Genomic DNA, 27,381 nt, shown 5'->3' on the forward strand with positions numbered 1-27,381 from the left:
CTTGGCCTGCTGCAATGTTCCAGTGAAGCTCAACGCAAACTGGAGGAACATCACCTCATCTTCTGACTAGGAACTTTACAGCCTTCCGGACTGAATATTGAGTTCAACAACTTTAGATCATGAACTCTCTCCTCCATCCCCACCCCCTTTTCGATCCCCCTTTTTCCAATAATTTATATAGATTTTTCTTTTCCCACCTATTTCCATTATTTTTAAATGTAATTCCATCCATTATTTTATCTCTACCTTTTAGCCTATTTCGATCCCTTCCCCCCACCCCACCCCCACTAGGGCTATCTGTACCTTGCTCATCCTGCTTTCTACCCTTAATGTCACTCGAAACATTAACCGTATTCCTCTCCGCAGATGCTGTCAGACCTGCTGAGTTTTTCCAGGTATTTTTGTTTTTGTTTCGAATTTCCATCATCCGCAGTTTTTTGCTTTTATCCAGAAGTATTGTAATTGCAGCTGCGTGCAAGTAATGCACAGCCGAAGGTGAGATTAAGGTTCTCAGATATTGAGGCAAGTGGCGATGAGGATCAACATCCTCAGTAGCAGATGCTGAACCTGGGCATGAGGGCAGAGGAGTGGAATGAGGGCAGGAAGGCAACATAGGCCAAACCACTACTGAAGAAGCAGCTACCTGGACAATTTGGAGAACCGGTGCTACAGGAAACTGTGCCTATCTAGATGGTCACTGAGATTTGTGCCCTCTTCATGGAAGACCTCACATCTCGCAGCACTGCTCACTAAGTCCTGCTGGTGGCCCTCAAAGTCATTGTTGCCTTGAGCTTCTTCGCCTTAGGCTCCTTCCAAGGATCAGCTGTGGACCTCGGTGACATCTCTCAATGGAAGCACACCACTGCATCTCACAGACCAATGATGCCCTGTTTACAAAAGCAGGGCAGTGCATCCATTTTGAGACTAATGGGGTCTCACAGGCACAAAGGACAGTGGGATTTTCCCGCCATGCAGGACATAATCCATTACACCCATGTAGCCAATAAAGGTGCCATGTGAGTGGCCAATGAGATTCATCACCATCAAAGCCTTCCACTTCCTCAGCTTTCAACTGGTCTGTGACCACAACAAGGGCTTCCTGCATGTGTGTGCTTGCTAGTCTGGCAACTGCCATGATGCCTTCTCCTCCACCAATCCAGGGTTCTGCAGCTCTTCATTCCACCACACAAACTTTGTGGATGGATTCTAGGGGGACAAGGGCCCTCGAAGAGATGGCTATTCATCCCTTTACATAGCACCTATACACAGTGACAGAGGCACTACAATTGAAGCCATCTGCACACAAGACCACCATTGAGCTTCTGATGATGCAATCCCACTGCCTAATCTGGTAGGGTGGCTCCTTGCAGTACTCCCCTGCAAGGATCTTGTGCATTGTGGTGGTTTGCTGTACTCTCCATAACATGGTCTCCAGAGAGATCTGGACCTTGAAGAAGATGAGGCCCTGGAATGACACAGCTCATCAGAGGAAGAGGAAGAAGAGAAAGATGCAGAGCAGATGGATGCCCAAGCTATGCAGGGAAGTAGCCAGAGATGGCGCAGGACTGAAGGTCTTGTGAAATTGCTCTGTGTCCTGGAATATCTGATCCAGACACGTTTTAGCTGAGCCCTTCTAACCTAGGAGGACGGCATCGTCTGGAACTAACTTTGAGCTGCCTCTGAGGACTCATCCATTGTAAACTCAATCTTGAATAGATCGACTTTTATCGCCGATGCACATCTCTCCAGGTGTCTGTGTCCCCCTCAAGGACCACAGCTTTCCTTCACCACCTCTTGCTGTTTTTCAGTTATGCCAATAAGGAATGGAAGCTCACACATCTAGAATCATTACCACTACTATTAATAAATTATAATGAGCATGTTTACAAGTGAAATATATCCCATTGAACCACTCAGTGGTCTGACCCACATGTTGACCATTGCTTTTGGCCACATCCACACAGGGCTCCTCCCTTTGTCACCTCAGATGATGTGGACGCAGTGTGCTCATGTGTGTATGCTTGAGGCTGAGATATGGCATTCATTCTTGTCGATTAGGTGCCAGTGGAGACACCTTCACTGGCTGCTGCACCGGCATCAATTCAGGAGCAGTCTCTGTCACAGAGTCTTGCTGCATAGATGATCCCTCAGTCAGAGGGGCCAAGGAGACCAATGATGATAATGGTGCTCTGCATCGCTGGAGGTGACCGCCAGCTGGCGTGCAATTGGCATGCACTCCATGCTTCTTTGTGCCATCAGCCATTGACAGGTTAATACTGCAAAGCATTGCATGCACTCTGTGTGTTGTTCCTGTATCCAGTCCTAGTACTGCGTCATATGTTCTCCATGAATTGGCTACTCTCTCAATGGAAGAGCTCATGCATTCAAAGTCCTGAGTCATGGTGGTGCATATGAGCTGAATGAACACCTCCATTCCCAGCCCATGACCTCACACTGCCTAAGGGAATTCCAACATGTGAGTACACATCTCTTACTGCTGGTCAAAGTAGAGTCACCCTGCTTCTGAGGCCCTGCATCTGGGTCCAGCTGAGCAGGGCTGTGTCTGTCCTCCATCCTCCAAGGGGGACTGCGCACAATTGTCTTTGCATCTATCACCTCCTCTTGCTCATCAGTACCGTGCTGCTCACCCAGTGCCACCCTTTTGAACTGCGCAGGAGGACCCACAGATATGAGTGTATCTGCGGCAGTGCGGAAGGTGAAAGATGTGACGGTGCTGATTCTGCTGGTTCAGATTCTTAATAGTACTGCCGTACTTTTGCTCTCCCCTCTATGACTGACACTTTGAGAGTCATACAAAGGAGATCATGAGAACTCGCTGCTGACAGCAGAACTCTCTGCAGAGCTGAGGTTTTCTAATGCAGCCAAAGTTTTGTCATGCTAAAGGATGGGGAGGAGTGCACTCCACCCTCTTCATCTACAGATCTCAATATATTTTCACTGTCCTCCAGATATGCCCATCTCTCCATTGCCCAATTGGTCATGTGGCAACTGGTGATGTCCATGACTGCCTTTGCCATGGCTATGAGGATGGTGAGCTGGGACACTCCTCCTCCTGTGGGCACCCCTCGCCTCGCATTGTGCAGCCTCTTCTGCAAGGACAAAAAAAAAAGAGAGATAAGGCAATGCTGGCCTTTCTGACCAAGCCACTGGATCTTTTAAATAAGAAACTGTATGTATCAGTGCTGCCAGGTCCTTCACAGCACTATAGCTCTGGGCCTTGCTGAGGGATCAGTAAGTACTCTGGGCACATTTACCTTTCATGTTCAGGAGTACACATGCACCCTCAGGCTACTCAGCTGATATGTCTGTTGGCGGCTGCAGACCTGGAGGCCTGACATCTGGATGTTGTCACATTGCAACCTGGCATTGCACCCTGGACCTCTGGACAACACTGTGACTACTGACATTTTCTGTCACCTTCAGTCAGGCCTACTTTGGCTGGAGATGGCACCCGTCCAAACACTGTCTGGAAATAAGACCCCATGCCTCTCATATACCGCCTCCAACATAACTTCAAAGGCTGCAAATGTAAACCCTGCTATGGTTGCTAGATGTCTGCCTCTCCACCTGCTGACCCCAGGCTTCCATTGCAATGCACAATACTGCCACAATAATAGCTGCCTCATGCCTTTAAATCTGGTCCTCACTTGAAGGGTTCATCCTGTGCCCGCCTCCGCTAACTGGCCACCAAGCCCGTGCTCCAGCCAATTAGCAGCCCACCTTAGGCAAAATCGTGGGCTGTGGCTACTACTCCCCCCGCCCAATTGTACTTATCTAGATGCATTGAGAACCATTTTGGAGCACCTGAGACATACAGAGGTCACAGCAGAATCCATTGCCATCCGCAGTGAAAATATTGGACAAGTATTTGATATAATGTAGCTCTGCATGCAGCGGTGGCACCAGTGATATCTGCATCCAACCTATTGAAAGAGAAGCCTCATCAGACAGTGCATCTAAAGTGGATTCTTTGACCACTAACCTTCAAGCATGTTTCTATCACTTTTTCTATCATTTTCTGGAACAGCAGCCAGAGAGCAAGAAATTATCAAGAGTTTAATTAGGTCTCCAGGGAACTGGTGTTTTGTAGTACTCCGAATACTCAGTCTGGACAGTAATATTGCATTAAAGAATTTCAAGCGGTAGATGGCGCCAATCTCATCAAAATGCAGCATGACAACAATCTGAAATAGCACTGATTAAATGTGGACTACATTTAGGTTTGTGACTGGCTAAGAAAAAACTGAAGACAGGAATATACTTAAGTTCATTTTTACCAAGGAAGTGATCAAACATATCACTTGACCCCCTAAGAGTAAAAATTCTCATCAGTAAAGTTCATGTACGCACAATTACTTAAAATAATGAATGCAGGAATGTTATATTGATATTACCACAATTATTTAACTCATCTATTTTAAGTAGATTGAAGTCTATTAGATTAAAAATAACACACACAGGAATGTAGTAATAGTGCATTACATGAACTTCACCAATTGGAATTTCTCCCCACAGAAGTTTTATTTGTGCAAGGAGCAGAGAATAAAAATGACGAGCAGCCCATATTGCAACTTGCACAGCTTTGAATTTATAGCTCTTTGAAAAGCACTGTTAGTGAATTCAAACAACAAAAAGCTTTGCGTTGAACATGGTGTATCTTTGGCTTCCATGAAGAATTGTAATATCAAGGTAATGCTATTATGATAGAAGAATCTCATCTCTCAAGGAAATTTGCTTTCAAATGTATGACTTCAGTCCATTGTTATCATGTCTTTGCAGACTCTCTCTCTCTGTTTCGGTCTTCCTATAGGATTCAATATTCCCCAGTTAGGGGGCAATCTACTCCCAGGTTTGTTATTAACAGCCGCTTTTAAGGAATTGGATAACGGACATGACTATTTGATACCTAATGATTAAGGCAGTCATGACAGTTGTGTAACTGCTGTTTAGTACAAACCATTGCATTTTCCTTTTTCACTCTTCTTACCCCATCCCCACAAACTGCGATACTGCACAAACTGGATACTGCAAAGACTATGGGCCCTGACAATATTCTGGCAATTGTACTGAAGACATGCTCCTGAACTTGCCGCGCCCCTAACCAAGCTGTTCCAGTACAGCCACAATACTGGCATCTACCCAGCAATGTGGAAAATTGCCCAGGTAGGTCCTGTACACAAAAAGCAGGACAAATCCAACCCGACCAATTTCCGCCCCATCAGTCTAATCACAATCATCAGTAAAATGATGGAAGGGGTCATCAACAGTGCTATCAAGCGGCACTTGCTTAGCACAACCTGCTCACTGAAGCTTAGTTTGGGTTCTGCCAGGATAACTCAGCTCCTGACCTCATTACAACCTTGGTTCAAACACAGACAGAGGAGCTAAACTCCAGAGGTGAGGTGAGAGCGACTACCCTTGACATCAGGGCAGCATTTGACCTAGTGTGGCATCACATCCACAAACATTCACTCCCTCCACTGCCGATGCACAGTAACAGCAGTGTGTACCATCTACCAGATGCACTGCAGGAAGTTACCAAGGCTCCTTCGCCAGCACCTTCCAAACCCACAAGCACTACCATCTAGAAGGACAAGGGCAGCAAATAGATGGGAACACCATCACCTGGAAGTTCCCATCCAAGTCACTCACCATCTTGACTTAGAAATATATCGCTGTTCCTTCACTGTCGCTGGGTCAAAGTCCTGGAACTCCCTTCCTAACAGCACTGTGGGTGTACCTACACCACATGGACTGCAGTGTTTCACGAAGGCAGCTCATACCACCTTCTCAAGGGCAACTAGGGATGGGCAATAAATGGTGGCCCAGCCAGGGAAGCTCACATCCCATGAATGAATAAAAAAAAGTTAACATGTGTTGGGGGCTTTGAAAGAAAAGATAGCAGGGAGGGCATCAAAAATAAAGAGGGTGGAAATGCAGAAATGTCATGAAGAGTTTAGTGAAATGGAGCTGACACAGGAAGTTGCCTCTCAAAAAGACACACAAAATTAGGATGAACGCATCTTGTTGGCAGTAGAAAAGACTGGCCTCTTCATGAAGTCCACATCTATATTTTGTTTCAAATCGATTTGGTCACTTCTGAGTTTATTGACTAACAGGATCAATTATTAGCTTGGCTTTCCACAATATCTTAAGGCCAGTATTATTTGTGTGACTATGCCATGCTAATATTGCTTTCTAAAAATCTCATTTGCCAATAACGATCGCAATATTGTGCCCAAAATGAAATTTGCCCATTGTTTCTCTTGTGCTTCACTTGATTTTAAAAATACCAGCTTTAAAACAGCATGGTCATCAGTGATATTTCAGGGTCACTGACACAGAATTCCTTTCAAGCGGACAAAGTAACTTAACATGTTATCATATTGATTAGGATGTGTGCTGCAGCAAGAAGATTGCTCGTTTTTGATCTGAAATAAATCAATTGAAATAAATAAAGATGCTTTGAACAAGAGTTGGATATAACACGTAATATGTCTATTATGGATTGAAACTGTTAAAATTACCAGTGTATACTTAGGTTCATCAGATGCCGCATATGGTAATCCAAATGCCTCTGTATTTCTAGCTTTCATTTTTAGTGGTATTGTTATCCTGACTGTCAACACCAGTGCCCATTTTTCAAATGGATTAAGAATATAAAAAGTCAGCACATTCCTTATGTCAGCAGTTTCATTTATTTTGTTCTATTGTAGAGGTGAAATCAGTAATTTGTGCTTTCATAACTGGTACAAAGTCTATTGTATTTCTTTTTGTTCAGGATAAGATTGTTCAATTTCTTCCTGACAAATACTTTCTCTCAAATTATATGAGGAAAGCTTTAAGCCTTTGTTTGATTAAAACTTTGTAAACTATTTGCAGACTCCTGATTCTCTTCTGAACTGTTCAATAACTTGCATGTTTTTGCAAATAACTTTTTATTTGTGAACATATCTATTCAATGGATGTTAAGAAAATGTTTGATATGGCTAATATATGTGCTAAGTGATGTAATGCATACTAGAATCCTCAGTACTATGCACAGCAAGTTTACAATAGATGCAAAGTTTGTTTTCCCATTGGCATACTGTGTACCAGATACCAAACATTTCAGTTTATGTTTCTGATGATAGGAATAGCAGGCCTGCCTATGGAAGCTCCCCTTAGCAGAAAGAATGGGAAAACGTATTGGGAGCAAATTCAAGTTGTCACAGGTTGACTTATGAGTGCCACTGTCTGAAAATCATGTGCAATCTGATTGTTTAATGCTTGACAAATCTTATAACAAATGTTATTTTTATTCATTAATGGGATGTGGGTATAACTGGCAAGGCCAACATTTATTGCCCATCTCTAATTGCCTTTGAGAGGTTGATGGTGGGCCAACTTCTTGTGTAGAACTGAGTGGCTTGCTCGGCCATTTCAGAGGGCAATTAACAGTCATCCACATTGCAGTGGGTCTGGAATCACTTTCAGACCAGAACGGATAAAATGGCAGATTTACTTTTCTGGAGGACATTCGTGAACCAGATTTTTTTTTTCAAAACAACAATCCAGTAGTTTCATAGTCATCATTACTAATACCATCCTTTTATTCCAGATTAATTAAATTAAAAATCCCCCAACTGCCTTCATGGGATTTGAACTTATGTCTCAGGATCATTAGTCTAGTCCTTTGGTTTACTAGTTCAATAATGTAACCACCATAAATGGTGGAAAAGACAAACTGAAGAAGGCCTTTAGCATTGTTCAAGAGCAGATGCAAGTTACTCCATCTTCACTTAATGAGCAGTCATACTGTTTCCCATTTTCACCACAGACCACAATGCTTCTCCCAGCCTCACTACTAAAGCTGCTTTGGGTTCTAAAAATCTCCGAAAGAAGGCACTCCACAATCCCAGCCTCTACTTGGTCTCAGTCCTCATGCTAAAGCTTCAACTCCTGTTGCTGTTCCTGTGACATCAGAACACGTTCCAGAATTAGGCCAGTAAAGGAGAGAAAATTGTAAAACAAAGAATTACAGAATTGTTAAAATGCAGAAGGAGGCCATTCGGCCCATAGTGTTGACAACTACACTCCAAATGAGCATTTCACTTAGTGCCATTCTCCTGCCTTCGTCCCATAACCAGCACATTGTTATTTGAAGAAGAACAATCGAATTTTCTTTTGAATGTCTCGACTGAACCTGTCTCCACCACACTCTTAGGCAGTGCATTCTGGACCTTAACCACTCACTTTGTAAACATTTTTCTCATGTCGCTTTTGCTTCTTTTGCTAATTACTTTAAATCTGTGCCCTCTCATTCTCGATCTTTTCAGGAATATGAACAGTTTCGCCCTAACTACTCTCTCCAGAGCCCTCATGATTTTGAATATCCTATCTGAACTCCTCTCAGCCTTCTATTCTCCAAAGAAAACCATCCTAACTTCTCCAATCTATCTTCATAACTGAAGTTCACCATTCCTGGAACCATTCTCATGAATTCCTTCTTTTTACTCTCTCCAATGCCTTCACATCCTTCCTAAAGTGCTCCTCCCAGACTGGACGTAATACTCCAGCTGAGACTCAACTAGTGTCTTATAGAAGCTGCTGACTTGAGTTGGTCCAAGTCGAGTGGAATGCCTGAGGTGGTGGCTGTGGCTAAGGGTGGTGCAAGGCATCGAAGCAATCACTGACTAAAGTCACCAAAATGCCACCCAAGAAGCGGAGGAAATTTCGCAAGCAGAGCTATTCCACTCACATGTACAAGGTGCTGACCCAGGTCCACCCTTCCTTCAGGATCTCATCCAAGGCCATGAGTGCTATGAATTCCTTCGTTGTCGACATCTTTAAGCGCATCGCCTTTGAGGCTTCACACCTCACTCACGACAAGTGCCACACCATCTTGGCCAGAGAGATCCAGAGTGCCGTCTACCTTATGCTGCCAGGGGAACTGGCCAAACACACCGTCTCCAAAGGCACGAAAGCGCCCTGTTTAGGGTGATCATTCTAAAGATTATAACCTCCTTGCTCTTGTACTCTATGCCCATAATAATAAAGCCTTGGATACTGTATGCTTTATTAACCACTCTCTCAGCCTATCCTCCCACCTTCAATGACTTATGCACAAATCCACCCAGGTCCCTCTGCTCCTGCACCCCCTTTGAGTTGTACCTTTATTTTATTTTGTCTCTCCATGTTCTTCCTACCAAAATGAATCACTTCACATTTCTCCACACTGAACTTCATCTGCCACGTCTTCCCATTCCACCAACTTGTCTATGTTCTTTTGAAGTTCTACGCTATCCTCTGCTTCCAAGTTTCATATCATCTGCAAATTTTGAAATTGTGCTCTCTACAGCAATGACTAGGTCATTGATTATATATCAGGAAAAGCAAGGGTCCCAACACTGACCCCTGGGGAACTCCACTACAAACCTTCCTCCAGCCTGAAAAAACATCCATTAACCACTGCTCTCTGTTTCCTGTCATTGAGCCAATTTCGTATCCATGTTACTACTATCCCATTTATTCCATGAGCTATAACTTTGCTCACAAGTCTGTGGTGCGGCATTGTATCAAACACCTTTTGAAAGTCCATGTACACCACATCAACAGCATTGCCCTCATCAACCCTCTCTGCTATATCTTCAAAAAACTCCAGCAAGTTAGTTAAATATGATTTTCATTTAAGAAATCCATGCTGGCTTTCTTTAATTAACCCACATTTCTCCATGTAACTATTAATTCTGTCCCAAAATATTGTTTCTAGAAGTTTTCCAACCACCAAAGTTAAACTGACTGCCCTGCAGTTGCTGGGCTTATATTTACACCCTTTTTTGAACAAGAGTGTAAAGTCTGCAATTCTCCAGTCCTCTGGCACTGCCCCTCAGCCTAAGGAAGACTAAAAAATCATGGCCAATGCCCCCACAATTTTCACACTCACTTACCTCAATATCCTTGGATGCACCTCATCTGGTCCCAGTGCCTTATCAATTTTAAGTACAGATAACCTATCCAATACCTCTCCTTATCAATTGTAAATTCTTCTAGGGCTGAACTTTCAGGAATGCAGGGGTCAGCCATATTACACTGTAATGAGCATTTATTGGCATAAGGCGGGACTTCCACCCCCTCACTTGGGAGCAAATCCCGCCTTGGAGAGCTGCTGGCCAATCTGATAGGCGGACAGCTCTCCAGTCCCTCCAAGCACAGTGCTACAGTGGCCAGAAGAGGCACTGCAGGGAGCTGCCTGGCACCAAGTCCCGGGAACCAGAGGCCCACTAAGTGGCAGGGCTCCCAGGGTGGGGAGGATAGGGAAGGCCTATGGGGTCATGACGGGGGCGATTGGGGTCTCAAGGGACAGGCCAGCGGGAGGGAGGTCCAGAGGTCATCGGGCCTTAAGGGGAGAGTGCCCCAGTCAGCACCCCCTGATGAAGGCCCCCCCCACCACCGTTGCCACCTAAGGTCAAACATACTTTATTTTTGCATCCCCCCCACGAGTTGTCATCCGCTCGCCAGCCTAACAATTGAGGCTGGGCTGGAAAAGGTGCCTAAGTGGCTATCAAGTGGCCATTTAAGGGCCTTAACTGGAGCAAGGGCAGGCTTCCCTACTGAGGCCTTGCCTGCCCCAGTGTAAAATCACTACTGGGTCGGGGCAGGCAGGAACCCGGAGGAAATCCCATCCATGCAATTTTATGCTCCGCCCCCACCGCCTCAGAACCCACCAGGGGTGGAGGGGGCGGAGCGTAAAATTTTGGCCCTCGTGTTTGAATTACCTCCTCTTTCACAGTGGCCTGGGTAGCATATTCTTCCTTGCTAAAGACAAAGATACAGAGGACGACATGACATTTGATTCTGTTACCTCCCCTTAACTTATTTTCTTTCAATTTTTCATTTTAAATTAGATTTGTATTTGGTTTCGTAAATCTGTATCCTTTATTTTACAATTTTCTTTCCTTTCCTGCTTTTAACTTCCTATTTTATTTTTCTAAGGTTTTATTCAATCTGCCTTGAGTTTCATTTTTGATACACCAGTTGAGTTTGTCTTTTTCTTATTTGTTTTTTGTATTGGTCATTTTTTCATTTTAAATTAAATTTGCATTTGATTCATATAGATATTGAACTGTTGACGAAGAGGAGTCAGTGATTTATGTGTTTATGTGTGAGAGAGAGAAAAACAAGAAAACTGAAACAGATATAAATGTAGAGGATAATGCAGTCTTGGGTGAATGTTTTGAGCTTTGCTTCCAAGAGCTAGCTGAATACTGAATGCAATTCTTTGAATATGCAGGGCACCTAGCACAACCTTAGTTGATATATAACTTGTGCAGGGATTCATTTAAAGATTTACGGTTTAAAATGTAAACAATCAGCAGGTATTGTGTAAATATTAAAATAAGATTTATTTTACATAGTTCCAAGGTAACCACTCGTCAACTGAAGGACAATAATGGCTGACAGTAAAGTCTTTGACCAATCTGGTAGGAAGTTTTGAAGTTTATAAGACCATGTATATATTTCAATGTTGTTAACAATTTGTAGTGAAATAAGTTACTGCTGGAACAAGTAAATCAGTAATATACCATGACATGTTAAAAAAAAACACTTTATTTCTTTGTAAACCGTTATTAATGCCATCATTACCAAAGTATGTTCTAATTATCATATTTTGCCTATTAAGCTTCATTTATATGTTGATTATATGATGATGGATTAATACTAGCAGAGGGAATTCAATAATAAGCAAACTTCCAGCAGTGTTGAAGGAATGTCATCGTGCTTTCAATACAAATGTCACTGTTCTAGCAAAAAGATTACAGTATGTGTAGAATCTTTCAGCCCCATAGTATTTCTACAACAAAGCCATAAACACATATTGAGCTGGATGGAGGCTTTACCTTTATGCTTTCTTTTTTACCCAGAAAACTATTCACAAAACGGTATCTTAAGTTTAATGTCTTAAGTACATTAATGAAACGAATTTGCCTATATTATTTACCGTTGTTTTTAATTTTGATGGTTTTAATCTTTTTGGCATTCAGTCCTGCCTACTTACTTACCTATCACGAAGGGAGAGACGACAGAATTTGGGAGCACAACCTGGATCTGCTAGGTTTCCGGCTTCCACATCCAAATTCCATCCAAACTCCTTTAGTGCACTGGCAAATCTGAGGGTGTATCTGGGAGATCCTCGGCTACCTGGGAATTAAACCTCGAAAGTATCAATCACCACAATCTGACTTCAAATGCCCTTCCGGAAAATATTTTAAAGCTACATGCTATTTTTCTTCAATTCCTTAAGGGCCTCTGCCCCCATCAATAGCCAAATGCTGCTCCAAATTTCATCACATTCATCAATTTAGTTGGATTGAGTGTCCCTGTTGAAGCTGAACTAATGCATAACATCCTTTCCCTGGCTATTTTAATTACCCTATCACTATGATTTGGTTGTTGGTGCCTTGAAAGCCCACCTGGCTGTCCGATGACAATGAGAAGCTCTGGAAATTATGGGCCAGTAATTTTAAAAGTAAATAGTTTTGAATTTTCCACCAATTGTCAGTTCTTGGAAAATATAAAACATTTTGGAGATTTCTTCTTTTTGCCATTTGCAGCAGGTTTTAAACCTGTCCATAAGGATCTCGTATATAATTCTACTGCAAATAACGGTCAGAGAAAATAATTTCCCTTTGTCAGAAAAATACCCATCTTGTATGAGTTCTGAGCCCAAACTCACCCAAATTTAAAAGGATTGGACTTCATCCAATGGTAAAGACATAAGGGCTGAAATTACTGGCCAGGTCCAGCAGAACGCCACTGTAATTTTATAAGACCACAGAAACAGTTGCAAACTCAACTGGAGTCAGAACTGGAAGGCATCAGGGGATGTGTTCCTGGTGTAAGCAGAAATTCTGGGCCATAGCCTCAGGTGAAATTGAACGACATAAACCTAGAAAGTTACATCCATGATTTGTGCTATCTTAGCTGATAACAGATGTGGGGGTGATAGCGGGGAGATCACATTTTGCATTAGGGAGGGGGAGCATTTGCTCCTGGTAGTTATTCTCAGAATAATGCTAAATTCTGTGGGAGTTGGTTGTGGATAAGATTGTCTTCCCCATGGTTAACTAACCTCCCAGCACAATTATATTGTTAAATAACTCTTGGATGAGTTACCAGAGGGCATCTACCAGCTAACTGTACCAGAGGATGTCATTGCCTTTAGGAAAGATGAAAATTGAAGATTATTTACAACTTAATGTGCAACGGCAAGTTATAAAATATCAATTAATGCATTTGTACTTCCATATTGAATCATTCATTTTCTGGGTTTTTAATGGTATTTTGGACACTAAGGGCTGGATTTTATGGAGTGCCACAGTCCCCATGCCACCACTGCCCCCCATCCCCCCCAGCTATAAAGTCCGGAGGGAAAACTGTCCACGATCCCGATGGCTGTCCCAAAGTGATTTAATACTGGGAGCAGCGTTAATTTTGCAGGATGAAATCCAGCCTTAGAGAGCTGCCAGCCAAACAGATGGCCAGCAGCTCTATAGCCCCTACAGCGCCACCTGGAGCGCTGGCCGCAGTCCCACCACACAGAGAAGCCCAGGTTAGTCCTGGGTCAGGGGTCTCGGCGATGGGGGAGAGGAGGGCAAGTGGTGAGGGGACCAAGTTCAAGAGGCCGGGGGTGAGAGTAAAAAAGGAATGACCTTTGGGTAAGAGTGCCTCCGATCCAGGGGCCCACAAATGAAGTCCTCTCCTTTGCATGACACCAATCAATGCAGCAAAAGCTGCTGGGCTTCCTGCATGGCATGAGCCTCCCTCCGCCACAGGTAAAGTACCCACTGTGGTGGGATGAGACTACTTAGTGGCCATTAATTAGCCACTTAAGGACCTCAATAGGCCCAAGGGTGGGCCACCTGATATCTCTCCTGCAGCCGCACCCCGGGTAATATTTCAGACAGATCAGGGCTGGGGGGGTAGGAGGCGGGAAACCCGTCAGCGGGGAAGTGTAAAACCTCCCTAAGGGAATGAAGGGATATGAGAGTACTGCAGGAAAGTGGTGTTGAGATAGAAGATCAATTATGATTTTACTGAATGCTCAGATTGCAGAGTGCCATTACTCATCTTCCCCTCCTATTTTTTATGTTCTGATGCCGTGGTAGGTTGTAGGTTGGAACCACAAAGGTAGTTTTCAAAATGTTAAATTTTAAAGTATTTTGCAGTTTACTAGGAAGTGCCTAGGCTGAGTATTCTCTATTAATATAATGGATAGTGTGTCTAATCTTTGGTAATCTGCTGACAGTGTGTGCTTTTTCTATTGTGTTAGTGCCTAGACTGGTCCAGAAGGATGGCTCTGTGTCCAATCCTAGGCATGTAAAAATGATAGTGAGTGCACTTTGTGAGAGAGAATGCATCATTGTTCACTGGCTGTTTGGAGAGGCTTATACATTAGTCAGTAGGATTAGGAACAGAGCTTCAGAATTTCATGATCACTAGAATTTTCCAGCCTCTAAAACCAAACTCTGATCCCTATGAGTATCAAATAATCTATCCACGTCCCATCAATTTAAAAACATTGCAGATTCTGCAATGAGTTCAGAACAAAAATCTCTTGCAATGTTCTTTGAATAGAATGCTTGTAATAACTTATGTCTTCCCATCCTTGCTGTTGTACATTGATTATGTCCACCTTGTTTCTGCTGAGACTCAGTAATGTAATCTGTATTCAACAGTTTGTGAACCAAGCAGATCTATTTGAGTTTTATAACCCCCATCTCCTTCTTTTACAAGAGATTTGAAGATAAAAACAGAAAGAACTGGAAATACTCAGCAGCTCTGGCAGTATCTGTGGAGAGGGAAACAAAATTAATGTTTTCAGTGGAATATGACTTCTTCAGAACAGAGGCCGGAATGTTCCAGACCCGCCAGCAGCGGGAAGTTGGCGGGTAGGGAACTTAATTTGGCGTGAGGCCAAAAATCAGTTTCCCAACGGCGGGATGAACTTTTGCAATTCTGTTCTCAGGACATTAAAGGCGGGTCAAGCTTCCCAACGAACAATGTCGGGAAGTGTTGTTGCATGCAATAACATGTCATACATGCTCATTAAAAGGCTAGCTTGCCAGAATTAAGTTCCCCCTCCAAAGTTAGTTCCCCACCAGTCAGAAATTAGTTCACATTTATGACTGCATGCAAGTGGTGTGAACCCTTCCATGACTTTGGAATGATTAGCCACTGCTTTGGCCTTCCTGGGGACAGTTTCAGTCTCTTGATTGTGATTGGGTGCTGGTAGGCTAAGCTGTGCGAAGGCTGGACAGAGGGGAAGGGGGGAAGGGTAGAGTGGAGGCAGGACATGGGAGACAGGCTAAAGGGGAAAGGGTGGAGTGGAGGCTGGACATGGGAGACAGGCTAAAGGGGGGAGGGTAGAGCGGAGGCTGGATAGGGGAGGCAGGCTAAAGCAGGGAAGCGTTGAGCAGAGGCAGAACATTGGAGGGAGGACCAACAGAGAAGGATGGGGGGAGGACAAGCGGGGAAGAGTGGGAGGCTATGCAGGGAAGGAAGACAGACTGCCCAGGGCAGGGAGGGAGGCAGCGGGGGAATGCAAGGATGCAGGGATATGGGATGCAGCAAAGGGCCTTGCTTGTTGAATATGGGAGTTCTGAGCAGGTTTCTGTGCAGAGATGGTGGGAGAGAGATGATCCTCGAGAGTGGGGTTAGTGCTGTCTACAGTGGGGTCCTAGGAGTTCAAATGAGGGTACTGGGCAGCGGAGGAAATAGTCACAGTGAGAGTGTGAGTGGGATGCAGTAGGGTGGAAGGTCCAGGGTAATACAAACATATGAATTAGGAGCAGGAGAAGGCCACTCAGCCCCTCAAGCCTGCTCCGCCATTCACTAAGATCATGGCTGATCTGTATGTAACCTCAACCCCACATTCCTGCCTACCCCCAAAATCTTTCACCCCCCGGTAACAGTCGGGTAGCTGAAAGTTTCATGGTGGGGGGGTGGTCATGGAAATGGACATAACAGTTCGCTCAGATAACAGGTGGGGGCCAGGTCAGGGTGGGCATGGGGGTGGTAGGGGGTGAAGACTCAGAAAGGAGAGAAGGCATGTGGAGGGTGATAGTTATAGGTTCAAGGCTGACGTGAGGAGGTTCAAAGGTGACAGAGGAGAGAGAAATGGTTATATTGGGGATGGGGGGAAGTTGGTGGGTGACGGGAGGATAGAAGGTGGTGAAGCATGTTTGAAATGTGACGCGCACCATTTTTTAAATGCCTCCTCAAAAACGCAGACGCTTTGAAACTACAATCCTTCGAAATGGGAGGAGGGTCTTTTCGAGTGAATGGAGTTCAAGGTGAACTCAATTGGCTAAATAAAGGGACACTCTAATAATCATGGGGCAACTGGATGAGAACCACCCTCAGTTATGTTCTCCTCTCTTTGGTAAAGGCCACACACCAGCAGGTTTGCTCCCTGACTCATGGGTCTCACAACATTCAGATCCCAGCAAGGTCACGAGCTGCACTAATCTTACTTCCTGGGATATCCCCTCAGACCCTGGAATGAGTCTGGTGAACCTTTGTTGCAATCCCTTTATGCAACTCAGTCCTTCCCTAGGTAAGGGGATGAACAGAACAGACAATACTCCAGATGAGGCCTCACCAAGGCTGCAGTCAACTGCTCCCAAACACCTTTAGTCGTACACCCTATCTCTCCTGCAATCAAGGGCGGCTTGTCAGTTGCCCCCTTCCTTGCAGGCTGCGCCTGCAGGTTAGCTCACAGTTACTTTTGAACAAATCAGGTCTGTTTGGCCGTCCACATGTCTCATTATGACACCATCTAAGAAAAACTCCTGTTTTCTATTCCTCAGACCACAGTCAACAGCCTCATGCCTTTTGGCACTCATACATCATCTGCCGTGTTCCTGGCCACTCACTTAGCCTGTCTAATTCCCCTTGAGGCCTCTTTGCATCCCCCTCATATCTCAGATCAGGACACCAGCAGGACCTGCAATGACTTGACTGGAAATGCTGTGCAGACAGCATTCTAAGAGGCTCAAAACAGGGTGAGCAATACCTGCTGAGTTGCCTGATGCATGTCTGGGCTGTACATTCACAAATGATGGCCAAGGCTGAAAAATATTCATGTCAGAATCCTCAATAATGACACTACTGAAGATGTGAGACAATAAATGATGTACCTTTAGAACCGTATAATCAGAATTTGATTGGCAACAAAGTTCAATGCCTTTAATTCGCCGTGACCATGGCAGCAACTAGCAGCATCATGAAAAAACAGCAAACCTGAACACAGTGCAATGCAACATATATTTACCAGTGCCAAAATTATATACAATTGTTATACACCCGTGCCACCTGTGTGCCTTTAAAACTTCTTTATCTTGTTTTCTCTTTACTACGTCTCGGTGTAGCCCTGACATCCACATCTACTCTAGAACAAACACCCATGAAGGTGAATGTCTCTGCACTGTTGGAGGGTGCAGGTGAGCACAATGATGGTGGATCTTCGGAGGCATCATCCTTAGATTGGGATTGGGGCTGGTTCAGTGGCTGGTCTCTCTTGTCGGCCTCCCCCTTTTCTCACTAATACCGGAATGATCGAAAAAAGAAAGATTTAGTGGATACCTAAGCAGGCTCCCTTATTATAGCAATGCCTTACTCTGTGGGCACATCTGACAACTGCAGACCAGAGGCATCCTCACTGGCTTCCTGGGGGAGTCCTATCTTGTCTTCAGCCCTGCACTTGCCTTCAGGCACGGTCTAGCTGCTCCCCAGCTAGTTCTGCGGACTCCTCGTCCACCGCGGTGAAGATTCAGATGTTGAGCAGGTCTTCACCGGTCTAGGCCCAGTCCCTTCTGTTGTGCGTGTTCTTGTTCTGTAGAAAGATAGAAGGATTGATTGTCATCCCTATGGGTGTATGAGCAGTTTAGGAGCATGTCTATGCCAGGTCCTGGGCCCTCCCCAGTAAGTGATTAACAAGCAGGATGTCCTGCAACTGATAGAACATTGAGAGCGTGAAGTGGCTGCCACACATTCAGTGCAAATATCACATCTGCTGCTAAGTCCTGCAACCCAAACTTCTGTTTGACATGCCTGTGCATTCGCACACTTGGACTACCTGATCCCCTTATGAGTGACTCTTTACAGTGAGTAGGCTATGCCACTTACCCTGGCAGAGCGCAGCAGATCGTTCATCCTTTTTCTACACTGCGGGGCAGTTCTCCTGTGGTCCCCATAGATGCTAACCTTCACTGCGACCTCCACCCAGGCCGCCATGGTCAGACAGGAAGGCCTCCTGCTGCCATCCCTGGAAACAGCACCTCCCGCCTTTCCTGGATGGCCTGCAGGGAGGGTTCACTCAACCGTGGGTCCACATTGTTGTCTGGTCTGTGACACGCTGCCTGTGATGTGGAGAATACAGAGCTCCTGGCCTGCAGAGAGTGTATGGCTGTCTGGGTGTCCTTTAAATATGGCACCAGGACCTTCAACCCCACAAAGTAACGGCCCCCTCTGCGAGATTCACCGTGCTCCTGGAGGATGCATATATAATGTGCTAAACAGCGCAAGATCACACATGGTCAGCTGTCCCACCAAACCTGAACTCCAGAATGAAAGATTCTGGCCTGAAGCAGGGTAGAAATGTCACCTTTTAACCTACTTTGATCTTTTCTCCCACACTGTCCCCTCCCCCCACCCCACCCCTACTAAGGCCATCTGTCACTTGCTTATCCCGCTTTCTACTCTTAATGTCACCATTAGCACCTCCTTTAGCCAGTGTCACCACCGTCAACACCCCTTCGACCTTTTGTTTATGACATCTTTTGCAATCTCTCTTTTGCCTCCACCTATCACTGGCCTTCGATCCAGCTTCACCCGCCCCACCCCCCTTAAACAGCTAATATTTCACCACATTTTTACTTCTCTTTAGTTCTGAAGAAGAGTCACACGGACTCGAAACGTTAACTCTGTCTTTCTCTCCACAGATGCTGTCAGACCTACTGAGTTTTTCCAGCAATTTTTGTTTTTGTTTCAGATTTCCAGCATCTGCAGTATTTTGCTTTTATCTAGAAATGTTGGATGTTGAAGATGTGCTGGGTTATTCCATGAGGCTGGTTCCTTTTCAACAAATGTACATAACCTGTATATGAATGCAGCACCAGAGTTTGAGAGGGTTTTCAATAAGGCAGTAGTTTATGCAGATGGCTAATATAGAGAAAGGTGGTGCTAAATGGGAAGAAAGAATAGCTGAGATAATAAAAGGGTGGGTTTAGGCAAAATATTGATGGCTTTTTAAAAAATACTGGTATACACCTCAATCAGTATTGCCATTAAATTTTTCACTCAGTTGGAGCTGAGCTAAGACGGCGGCGGTTTAGAATAATTAATGAGTCATTCCCATTCCTCCTTACCATTCCCCCCTCAATTATTACTGCTATCCTACAGGAAACAAATGGTTCTATAGTATTTGGAAGCCCTTTGGGGCTTTATCCAAGTGACCAATCCAATTGTGTAAACTTACAAAGTTGTCCGCCCCACTCCATGGGCTGGATTGCACTTTGGAAGCGTAAAATTTAGGGGCAAGTCCACATCTGCTTTGCCAGCTTGCCCTGCAGCTATTTAACAGCCATCAGGCTCAGGGCAAGAGTTCCAGTCAAATAGCCGGCAGCTCTCTGGCTCCTGCAGCCGTGGCCATTGCTGGGACTGCGCCCAGCCTCCAGTGGTGATCATTGATGGAGCCAGATGCAAAGGTAATTGGGGGGGTGGGGGTCTTGCCAGGGCTAGCCAGCCTGGCCCCTGCAAAAGGGGAGAGGGGTTGGAGGGGCCAGAGGAGACAGTGCAGGGTGAGGGAAAATGCAAGGGTGGGAAGGCCATGGGGGGGTGGGCCTCCGATGTCCACAGGGGGCCCTTAAAGAAGATAACACCCCCTCCTTGGACACTGCTAGCTCGAGCAGTGAAAGCTACTTGATGCCAGCCTCTTCCTGGCACAGGTAAAATCTCAGTGGCAGTGGGAGGGGGGCAGAACAGTTTCCTGATGCCTGCCCCACCGTGGGTAAAACTTCAACGGGGTGGGCGGGAACCGGTGGGTGCCAGAAATAGCGCCCATGTCATGGCACCCAATTTTACAGCCCTCCCCGCCTGCCCCCATGGCCTGTAAAATCCCAGCCCATGTCTTGCAGAATGGAGTGAGAAATATGAGGGAATTGTTGTGCCGTCTTCCTGTTTTCCTTCTCCATTTCTAGAGCTTTCCACTGGAAATGATCAATCGTAGGCATAGAGCACATTAGCCTAAATATGGGCCAGCATATTCAAAGGCTACAAGAACATGCTATCTTATGTATCATCATGTCCCAGCAACCCTGGGAACCATGAAGCTTATGCTCTCTTAGCATCCAACTTAACATAGCACACAGTTGGGGTAACTTAATCTTTACTGGGCTAGCACAGTTACTTCCCAGCCCACAAAATCAACATTAAAAAAATAAATATACATTGCTTTTCAACTGCGAGGAGGCAGCAACTCCGATATGCAATGGCCCACACGAGACAGCTGCTTCAATGATTTTTCTCCCTTTCCCATAATGTATTTTCTAATGCAGACCATTATTTAAATAACCATGACGCCAGCAAGTTGGCCAGAATCAGGGCTGGACCATTGGGTGGGCAGATCTCTCAAGCCATCAAAGTTGAACCAGGATTCCACCAAGGCAGGAAGTCCTAGCCTTAAAGCCAAGAGGCAAGTTGGGGACTTGTTATGTCTGATCTGATATTCAGGGGATTTTAAGGTAGGTCAGATTTCCATTTGTTACTATTAATCAACAAACCTGCATCTAAAATGTCCCATAGAGATATTAATAATATTAATGTAACTTTATGAAGTTTTTAAAAATGCACTTTACTTTTTGTCACAGAGCAATTTAAAGCTGCTTTACATCTAAAAGAAGGAAATTCCAACAATAAACAACGGGAAACCTCACTGATTCCTGGTCTTGGCTACATGACGACTGGAGAGGAACGATGCCGAGGACGGCGTAATGTCGTTTTTGATTCTGATTCTGACTATGTGAAGTTAGCAAAGCGAGGGGGTATTCCAGGTAAGTCCATGGTAGCTAAAAAATACATTACTCTTGCACTGGCTCAATGGCATTCACAGTGAAGCAAGGTTTGCTGCTTCCAAAACTGCAAGTCATGATGTTGAATAGGGATGGATGAACCTCCATCCTCACAGCATAGCAAAGGTACACAGGACAAAAAGGATATGAGACTGGACAGCCATCAGCTAAATAACCATTGGATATGACTAGTAACCACGCGCTTTCAGTAAATAAAGGTAATTCACACCAAAACAGAATTACCTGGAAAAACTCAGCAGGTCTGGCAGCATCGGTGGAGAAGAAATCAGTTAACGTTTCAAGTCCTTATGACCCTTCGGCAGAACTGAGTATAGTTAGGAGAAAGGTGAAATATAAGCTGGTCTAAGGTGGGGGGGGCGGGGGGAGAGAGAAGTTGAGGGTGGGGTGACTAGGCACTTTACAGCCTTCCGGGCTGAATATTGAATTCAACAACTTTAGATCTTAAACTCCCCCTCCCCCCATCCCCACCCCGTTTCTCCCCCCTCCCTTTTTTTTTCAATAATTTATATAGATTCTTCTTTTCCCACCTATTTCCATTATTTTTAAATCTAAAACTAAAACTTTGTCAGTCTTTCCACCCCACCCCCACTAGAGCTGTACCTTGAGTGTCCTGTCTTCCATTCTTAATTAGCACTTTTCTTAGATAATATCACCACCTTCAACACCTCTTTGATCCTTTTGTCTGTGACATCTTTTGATTATCTGCTCCTATCACTGCTTGCTTATCCCCACAATCACCCCACCCTCAACTTCTCTCTCCCCCTGCCCTGCCCCCCCAACTTCTCTCTCCCCCCGTCCCCCCACCTTAGACTAGCTTATATTTCACCTTTCTCCTAACTATACTCAGTTCTGCCGAAGGGTCATGAGGACTCGAAACGTTAACTGATTTCTTCTCCACCGATGCTGCCAGACCTGCTGAGTTTTTCCAGGTAATTCTGTTTTTGTTTTGGATTTCCAGCATCCGCAATAGCTTTTAGCTTTTTGTTTTTATTTTTGTAATTCACACCTGCCTGTTTTCCTCTCACTGTTTCTTACTGTCAAAAACTTCTGCAAGTACTTGATAAGATGAAAGCCTACACTCCCCTGTTATCATCCAAACAATCTTCTCCTGCCCCCCCCACCCAACACCCATCCAAGAGAACATAACAGAATAAATGGAGCAGGAGTAAACCATACGGCCCCTCAAGCCTGTGCTGCCATTCAATACAATCATGGTTAATTTTCTGCCTCAACTCCACTTTCCCATCATTCCTCATGTCCCTTGATTTCCTGGGAAACCAAAAATCTGTCTATCCCAACCTTAAATAAAGTCAATGATGGAGCATCCAGAACCCTCAGGGGTAGATAATTTCAAAAATTCACAACCCTTTGAGCGAAGAAATTTCTCTGCATCTCAGTCCTAAATGATCGACCACATATTCTGAGGCTGTGCCCCCATATTTTAGATTTTCCAGCCAGAGGAAACAACCTCTCATTGTCTACCCTGTCAAGCCGCTTTAGAATCTTATATGTTTCAACAGATGAACTCTCCTCCTTCTAAACTCCAATGAGTAAAGGTCCAATTTACTCAGCCTCTTATCATAGAACAACCCTGTCATCCAGGAACCAATCTAATGAACCTTTGCTGTACCGCCTCCACTGCAAGTATATCCTCCCTTAGATAAAACTCCAAAACTGCACAAAGTATTCCAACTGTGGTATCACCAAAGCTCTGTACAGTTGTAGCAAGACTTCCTCATACTCCAAACCCCTTGCAATAAAGGCCAAAATTCCATTTGTCTTCCTAATTGCTTGCTGTACCTGTATGCTAACTTTATGGGAAGAATTTTCCTCCCGTCAGGGGGTTTATTGAGGGCGGGTGGGGGTAGGCACGAACCCGGTCGGCGCCCCCGATCGGGTCTGCACCACCATTTTACGTGAGCGGGCCAATTAAGCCCCGCCCAGTGTGATGTGCGCCCGGAAGCGCTGAGCGCTCCCTGTGCGGGCAGGGTTGGGGGGGGAGGGGTTTTCCTGAGTCGGGGCCTACGCTCTTTCATGCATGCGTGCGAAAGAACGCAGGAATCTCCCTGGAGCACAGAGGTGCCAGAGGAAGATTAGTTTAAGTTTTAAAATTTTAAATAAAGGAAAGAAAAAATTTTAGATCATGTCCCCTCATGTGAATGAATTTTTATAAAATTTTTTATTCAATTTATAAACACTTCATGAAATCTCATCCTGCCCGTGGATGAGATTCCATGAAAAATGCGAAGGCCGCCTGGACTCTTCGCCTGCTCGCCAACCTTAGGGTTGGACAGGCAGCTCAGTTTATTATTTTAATTCGTTTTTAAATGGCCTTAATAGGCCTTTGACAGTTTGGCGGGCGTGCGGCTGTGTGCCCACCGAACTGAAAATCTAAATGACACGCGGTGATGTCGGGACGCACGCCCGATGTCACCCCGCATCATTTTATGCCTCGGCGAGTGGCCTCTGACCCCGCTCACCGAGCCGAAAATTCTGGCCTATGTTCCTTGTACAGGTACACCTAAGAATCTTTGAACATCAACCTGTAAAAGTTTCATGCCTTTTAAAAAAACATCCTGCTTTGCTATTCTTACTACCAAACTGAATGACCTCATACTTCCCCACTTACACTCCCTTTGCCACTTTGTTGACCACTCATCAATGATTAGAAACAAACTCATAACTCTATGTGCACAAGTCCATCCATCCATCCATTTTCACACCGCTTCTCCTGGCGAGGGTCGCGGTGGCAGTAAACTGAGCAGGGCCAACCCAGACTTCCCTTTTCTCAGCCACAAATTCCAGCTGCTCCTGGGGGATTCCCAAGCCAGTCGAGAGACGTAATCCCTTCAGTGTGTCCTGGGTCGGCCTTGAGGTTTCCGCCCAGTGGGCCATGCCTGGTACAGCTCCAGTAGTAGCCTACCAGGGGGCACCCTTGTCAGATGCCCGAGCCACTTCATCTGGCCCCTCTCGATCCGGAGGAGCAACGACTCTATTCTGAGGCTCTCCCGGATTGATGAACACCTCACCCTATCCTTACAGAAGCCTTTACAAGTCATTGCATAAAAATACATTCACAAAATGTGCCAAAAATTCCAATTACTCACACCCAAGTTGCAAATGCTTAGTCAGCTTCCTGCTACAGTGATGAAAACCTATTCACTTTCAGTTGATTGACAGACAACTGCCACAGCCAAGCAGCTTCTGTTAACTAGGCTCCACCTTGCAGTTTTTTAAATATTCTTTTTCACAGGTTGGGCATCACTGGCAAGACCAGCATTTGCTACATTTCCTTAATTCCCTTGAAGTTGGTCGGGAGCCGCCTTCTTGAACTGCTTCAGTCTATGTGGTGCAGGTACAACCACAGTGCTGTTAGGAAGGAAGTTCCAGGGTTTTGAAGCAACAGTGAAGAAACAGCAATATAGTTCCAAGTCAAATGGTGTGTGGCTTGGAGGGGAACTTGCAAGCGGAGGTATTCCAATGTGTTTGCTGCCCTTGTCCTTGCAGGTGGTAGAGGTCATGGGTTTGGAAGGCACTGCTGAAGGAGCCTTGGCGAGTTGCTGCTGTGCTTCCTGTACATGATACACATTAGGCCACTGCGCGTTATTGATGGAGGGAATGAATTTTTAAGTTTTAAAGTTCTAAGTCAGAGTCTGACTGTTATTCTAACTTGTAGCTTGAGAAAAACTTACCAGAGAGATTCCCACTTGCAACAAATTCCCAAGTTAGACTCATCTCTTGTCGCACTCAGGCTTTGTCACACTCTGTGCTCCCACACTCAGCCTCTGAAAAGCTGCAGCAGAACAGAATTTTCCTCCTTCCCCAGGGTCAGTAAATCTGATAGGAGCAGTATTACTAGTCAATGCCAACCCTGCTTTGGAATGAGGGCGCCAGGAGGAAATTTGAGTGAGTTAACTTCAAAATCAAATTGGCTGCGGTATTCCTAATCTACTGCTAACCTACCAATGGTCAGAGAATTTCATCCACTATTTTTTAATATATTATGATTGATAATTTAGCAACAACAATACAGGGAAATGTCCAGAGATGGGTTAAATACAATTTTCTTTATTTTGCTAAGATCTACTAACTTTTGGTGGGTTGTCACCAAAGACAGCATGTACTCCCTTCAAGAAACCCGAGTGGTTGGCTCTTGAAACTTCACTCCAAGAAAACAATCAGTGAGTAGCTACAAATCTTGTCTGCACATGGCAGCAAAAACAATGTTCTTTCATATCAATCCTGAGGAGATGAATGGTGATGAAGGTAGAAGTAGTGGTTGTATGAATGTATCTAATTGCTTCTGTTGTGCATAAGACTTACCCAATATTTAGTGGTGACTTCCATAAGTGTTGGAGATGGTTGTGCTCCTTATTCTGTCCTTTGAAAAGCTGTAACTGTATTAGGATCTGGCTTACACTTTCTGTGGCTTCTCACAATCTGCGTTCCAAGACAAATTGACATTTGTTATAAAACTGCTCAGAGCTGCTGAGGTGGACAGAATTGAGGATGAAAACAGAGCTTTTAGAAATGGAACAATAAGTTATAGCCTAAAAGTTCTCATTCCTTATATAAGTTACATACATGGCAGACAGTTTAGTTCAGATCCATTTTTGCCCAGGTGTTTTGAGTAATTAATGCATCATCTGTGTTCCTTCACTCAAAGTTAGCATTGATTGATGGATTTCATTGATTTGCAACCCGCCTCACAAATTTTAAACACAAGGAGCAACTGGCCTAGATCTTTGTATCTTGTATATTGGGTTAAAGCTACAGGAAAACGGAATAGCAATAAGATGTCTGACAAAATTGATTGTGATGGTTGCCGGAAGCAAAGATAGACTTAAGGGTGATTTTAATACTGCCCGCCTACTGGAAACGGGACAGATAAAATTGGCTGGGTGACTCAGCCACTAATGTCCTACATAAATCCTGCTGTATTCTATGGGGAAACTCAGCAGCAAAAGGAAAATGGGAGCTGCTATCTACACAAAGTAAATGCCCTTTCCAGCACTCCTCATAGGCTAGGAAGAGCAGGCGACAAGGACATCAACCTGAAGCTGGCAAGGTCCTGCTTCATATTGTCTGATGACATCATGAGCCCCTACTGCAATATTAACTGAACAGGAAAACTATTGTCCCTTTACCAGTAGCGGGGAGGTCAGTGATCGGGGCTGGAGAGAGAGAGAGAGGCCAGTGAGACAGTAGGAGGAATCAACCATCGGGGCTAGAAGGAAAGACAGGAAGTTGGGACTGTGCCCCGGTTGTCTAGATTCCCTAATCAACATCTTTGCCATTTTCTCATTCCTGTAATAATTTCTTCTGTCTCTGCTGCTAAGGAACTAATTTAGCTGCTCTCCTTTGTATTTACTTGTAAAAACTCTTACAATCTGTTTTTATATTCCTGGGCAGTGTACTTTGATTCTATTCTTTTTCCTTTTCATCATCTTTTTGGTCACCCTTTGCTGTTTTCTGGAACCCTCCCCAATCATCTGTGTTTTTGTGTTTGGCATCCTTCCAACTGTGATGATGGAAAGCAGTCTCAGAATTTTGATGAGGTCAGATAAGATCATCTGCTGCACTTTCAGAAACCACATTTCATCATGGTGGCGAACTCCTGCCCACAGTTTCCCGTTTATCAAGATTGATTTTGAGGACTCTTATGTCTCTTTTGACAGCATTCTTGAATTGGAGCTTTGGGTAACCTGCTGATCTCTTGGCAAGCGCTACTTCCCCATATAGGGAATGCGGCCATCATCCACCCTGTTCCTGTGCCCAAACCAGCAAAGCCTTCTTTGCTTAATTAGCACATGCATGCTTGGCATGTTTACCCTAGAAAGGACTGCTTCATTGGTGACTTTGCCTTTTCATGTGATGTCAAGGATACAATATAGATACCAGAGATGGAAGTTATTGAGCCTTTGTTCTTGGTAGGTGTAGGTTGTCCAGCGTTTGCTTCCATACAATAATGTGCTGAAGACACAGGCCTTGAATAGATATGCATCTTGGTCCGTTGGACCAGTTTGCTATTTTTCCATGCCCATTCCGTTAGTCAGCCAAAGTTGGTGCTGCCTTTATAATGCAGGTGCTGAGCTCTTCGTCAAGAGACAGGTTGTCTGTCACCGTAGACCCAAGGTAGCCTTCCAGTCATCAGGCTTACTACTATTATATATGCACACTTGAAATCCCAATTAATGCCCACCACTTGCATACTACTAAGGACAATTAA

General features: G+C 44.7%; 1 protein-coding gene across 1 annotated transcript in view; it reads left to right on the forward strand.

Moving 5' to 3' along the window:
* Window positions 1–27,381, forward strand: part of c11h7orf57 (chromosome 11 C7orf57 homolog) — an 89,404-nt gene that overhangs the window by 19,216 nt on the left and 42,807 nt on the right. Inside the window, exons 2-4 of the mRNA XM_078551375.1 lie at window positions 11,418–11,483; window positions 20,931–21,113; window positions 25,234–25,333. Coding sequence (XP_078407501.1) covers window positions 11,453–11,483; window positions 20,931–21,113; window positions 25,234–25,333 — 314 coding nt within the window. The 5' untranslated portion in view covers window positions 11,418–11,452. The remainder of the gene's footprint in view (window positions 1–11,417; window positions 11,484–20,930; window positions 21,114–25,233; window positions 25,334–27,381) is intronic.

This window comes from Cetorhinus maximus, chromosome 11, assembly GCF_964194155.1.
Source record: "Cetorhinus maximus chromosome 11, sCetMax3.hap1.1, whole genome shotgun sequence".
In the NCBI taxonomy this organism is placed as follows: Eukaryota; Metazoa; Chordata; class Chondrichthyes; order Lamniformes; family Cetorhinidae; genus Cetorhinus; species Cetorhinus maximus.